The 2,618-nt window shown below is 44.3% G+C and overlaps 1 protein-coding gene across 1 annotated transcript in view; it reads right to left on the bottom strand.

Annotated features, from left to right (window-relative positions):
- Positions 1–1,934, bottom strand: part of KCNC1 (potassium voltage-gated channel, Shaw-related subfamily, member 1) — a gene marked incomplete at its 5' end in the record, with an annotated part of 18,837 nt that extends 16,903 nt beyond the window's left edge. Inside the window, one exon of the mRNA XM_009709894.1 lies at positions 1,001–1,934. Within this exon, the coding sequence (XP_009708196.1) occupies positions 1,001–1,934 (934 nt within the window). The remainder of the gene's footprint in view (positions 1–1,000) is intronic.
- Positions 1,935–2,618: the final 684 nt, after the last annotated feature.

Consider the following 2,618-nt stretch of genomic DNA (forward strand, 5'->3'; position numbering starts at 1 on the left):
CCCCCCCCCCCCAGTAGAATTAGTACGACTAATTTTGCTCTGGTTTCACCTATTGCTAACGTGAATCAATATAATTAAAAATAAGAATACCATATTATGAGGCAATAACTGTTTAGGCTAAACTGGCCAGTAATGACCAGTCAGACCTTTACCAGTTGGCCTTTGCTGCTAGAAGGTTGAAAGAGCTGTAACTCACCAACCCGTACTTGCAAAAGGAGCATGTTCTAGAAAATATGATTTGAAATTTTTCATAGTTCTAAATGCTAAATTCTAGTGGAATATTATAGAATAGATTTATTTGCATGCCATGGAATAAACATCCTTACATCTAGTCTTGTCTCAGAGTGAGTCATTTTGCATTAGTGTCAAGAATTTGAGCTGTTGTTCTACTTTGCAGTTAATCATCAGAAAGAGACAGGATTGTCTCATGAATATGCATGATGGTATAGTTGTCCCTTCAACTTACTAGGCACCTAGTTTCTGTAATGAGATGTACAATATCTGCCATTTAAAACAGCTGAAAGGTCCCAAATGGGAACAAATGAGAAAGCATCTGGCTGTTTTGAATTCCAGCCCTGTTTTGTCAGAAAACTCTGTAATTGCTGAGTACTTGGCTCCTACTCTGCTCTATGAAGCATTCAGCTCTCAGGAGCCCCTGAGATGCATTACACAGTCCAGCAACATAGCTGTAGAACTCTCAAAATTCTTCCACTAGATGTAACAGCTTTTCAAAATATCTTGAGACTTGTATGCCCTTAACCAGGACCAAAGTTTGGGCTCCTAGAGCGTGCTCTCATCCTTAGTTTTGCTGATCAGCCTCCACTGTACCTTTTGTCCCTGCAACCTAGACTTCACACATATTATTCACTGTGTGATGGTGGGACTAGAATGGATAAATGTGCTACCCATTGCTCTAAGAAAGCAGTCTGGCTGAATCTTAAATCACTACGCGGGATGGAGGTTAACGGTCAGATGGACATTCCTCTAAGAGGTTTCCTACCTGCTCTGTTAATTTCTAAAATTTCTTCTTGGGCCAGTGGGCAAGTGTCGCTCTGAGTACTGTGGTGTGGAGAGTTTACGACAGATTTACAATAATTGGGGGATCCCAGCTGGGGTGGCCTCGGGATATGCTTCTTTTTTTTCTTTGGTAGCTTCTGCTTAGCCATAGCTAAGGAGTAATACATTCCGAAATTGTTCACAATGACAGGGACAGGCATGGCAATGGTCAGCACACCAGCGAGAGCACAGAGGGCCCCCACCAGCATGCCTGACCAAGTCTGAGGATACATGTCTCCGTAGCCCAGGGTCGTCATGGTGACAACAGCCCACCAAAAGCCGATGGGGATATTTTTAAAGTGTGTGTGTTCACTGGCACTAGGGTCATTTGGTTTAGCACCTATTCTCTCGGCATAATAGATCATCGTGGCAAAGATTAAGACGCCCAATGCCAAAAATATGATGAGCAGCAAGAATTCGTTTGTGCTGGCACGGAGGGTGTGTCCCAAGACCCGCAACCCAACGAAGTGGCGGGTCAGCTTGAAAATTCGCAGAATTCGCACGAAACGGACTACGCGGAGGAAGCCCAGGACATCCTTAGCAGCTTTGGAAGACAGGCCACTGAGTCCAACCTCTAGATAGAAAGGCAGTATGGCCACAAAGTCAATGATGTTCAGAGAGTTTTTGATAAATTCCACCTTGTTTGGGCAGAAAGTGACTCTCATCAAGAACTCAAATGTAAACCAGACCACACAGACACCTTCGATATAGGTGAGAAAGGCTTCAGTCTCTGCTTCCCTGTAGTGCCGCACCTGGGTGTCATTCCCGATGAATTCAGTTTCTGTCTTGTTCACAATGGGATTAAATCTCTCATGGGTCTCGAGGCAGAAGGTGGTGATGGAGACCAGAATGAAGAAGAGGGAGGCAAATGCCACATACTGTGGAAAGAAAGATATGAGAGAAGTGTTAAACAGTAGGTTAAGTACAGGGGCTTTGGTTCTGAAATGCCAGGGAGAGACAAGAGCTCTATTAAAACCAAAGATAATGCCACGCCTTCTTTCTGTGGGCTTAAGATGCCAAGTCTCACCTGCAAAGAAGCCTAACATTCAAACTTGGAGGGAGAGCACTATGTAAATACATGCTAACATCCGTTCCTGTACAGATAGCTCTTTAGTGTGAGTGTAAATTTAAGTAAGCATTTAAATCTCAGAGCTTTCTATGGGATTTAAGGTTAAGGACATATTGAAATTCTACCTTCCTGAACTTGGATAGAACACACTTTCCAGGACAATTGTCATGCAAGAGTCTTTTTGCAGCACTGTGTCAGTGGTATGGTGGCTGCCTCCTGCTCCCAGCTTGTTGATAGCTGTGGTATTTCAGATCTCAGTAAGGTGCTAGTAAATACTAGTGGCAGTCTCAGGTGGGCTCTACAGCAAGGAGCAGAGTCCTGCTTGGTATCATCAGACTTGCTTGCCAAATCCCAGGGACAGGTTGAGGAACAGTCACATATCAAACCGAGCTCTCCTAGAGTGAACATCTTCTCTGTTCTCACTTCCCTTCTCCAGATCCTTTGGGGGTTGGGGACAGGGAGGGGAAGAAAGAGGTTTCAGGTAAGCCTGTCA

Source organism: Cariama cristata, unplaced genomic scaffold (genome assembly GCF_000690535.1).
Source record: "Cariama cristata isolate BGI_N322 unplaced genomic scaffold, ASM69053v1 scaffold14421, whole genome shotgun sequence".
Classification (NCBI taxonomy): Eukaryota; Metazoa; Chordata; class Aves; order Cariamiformes; family Cariamidae; genus Cariama; species Cariama cristata.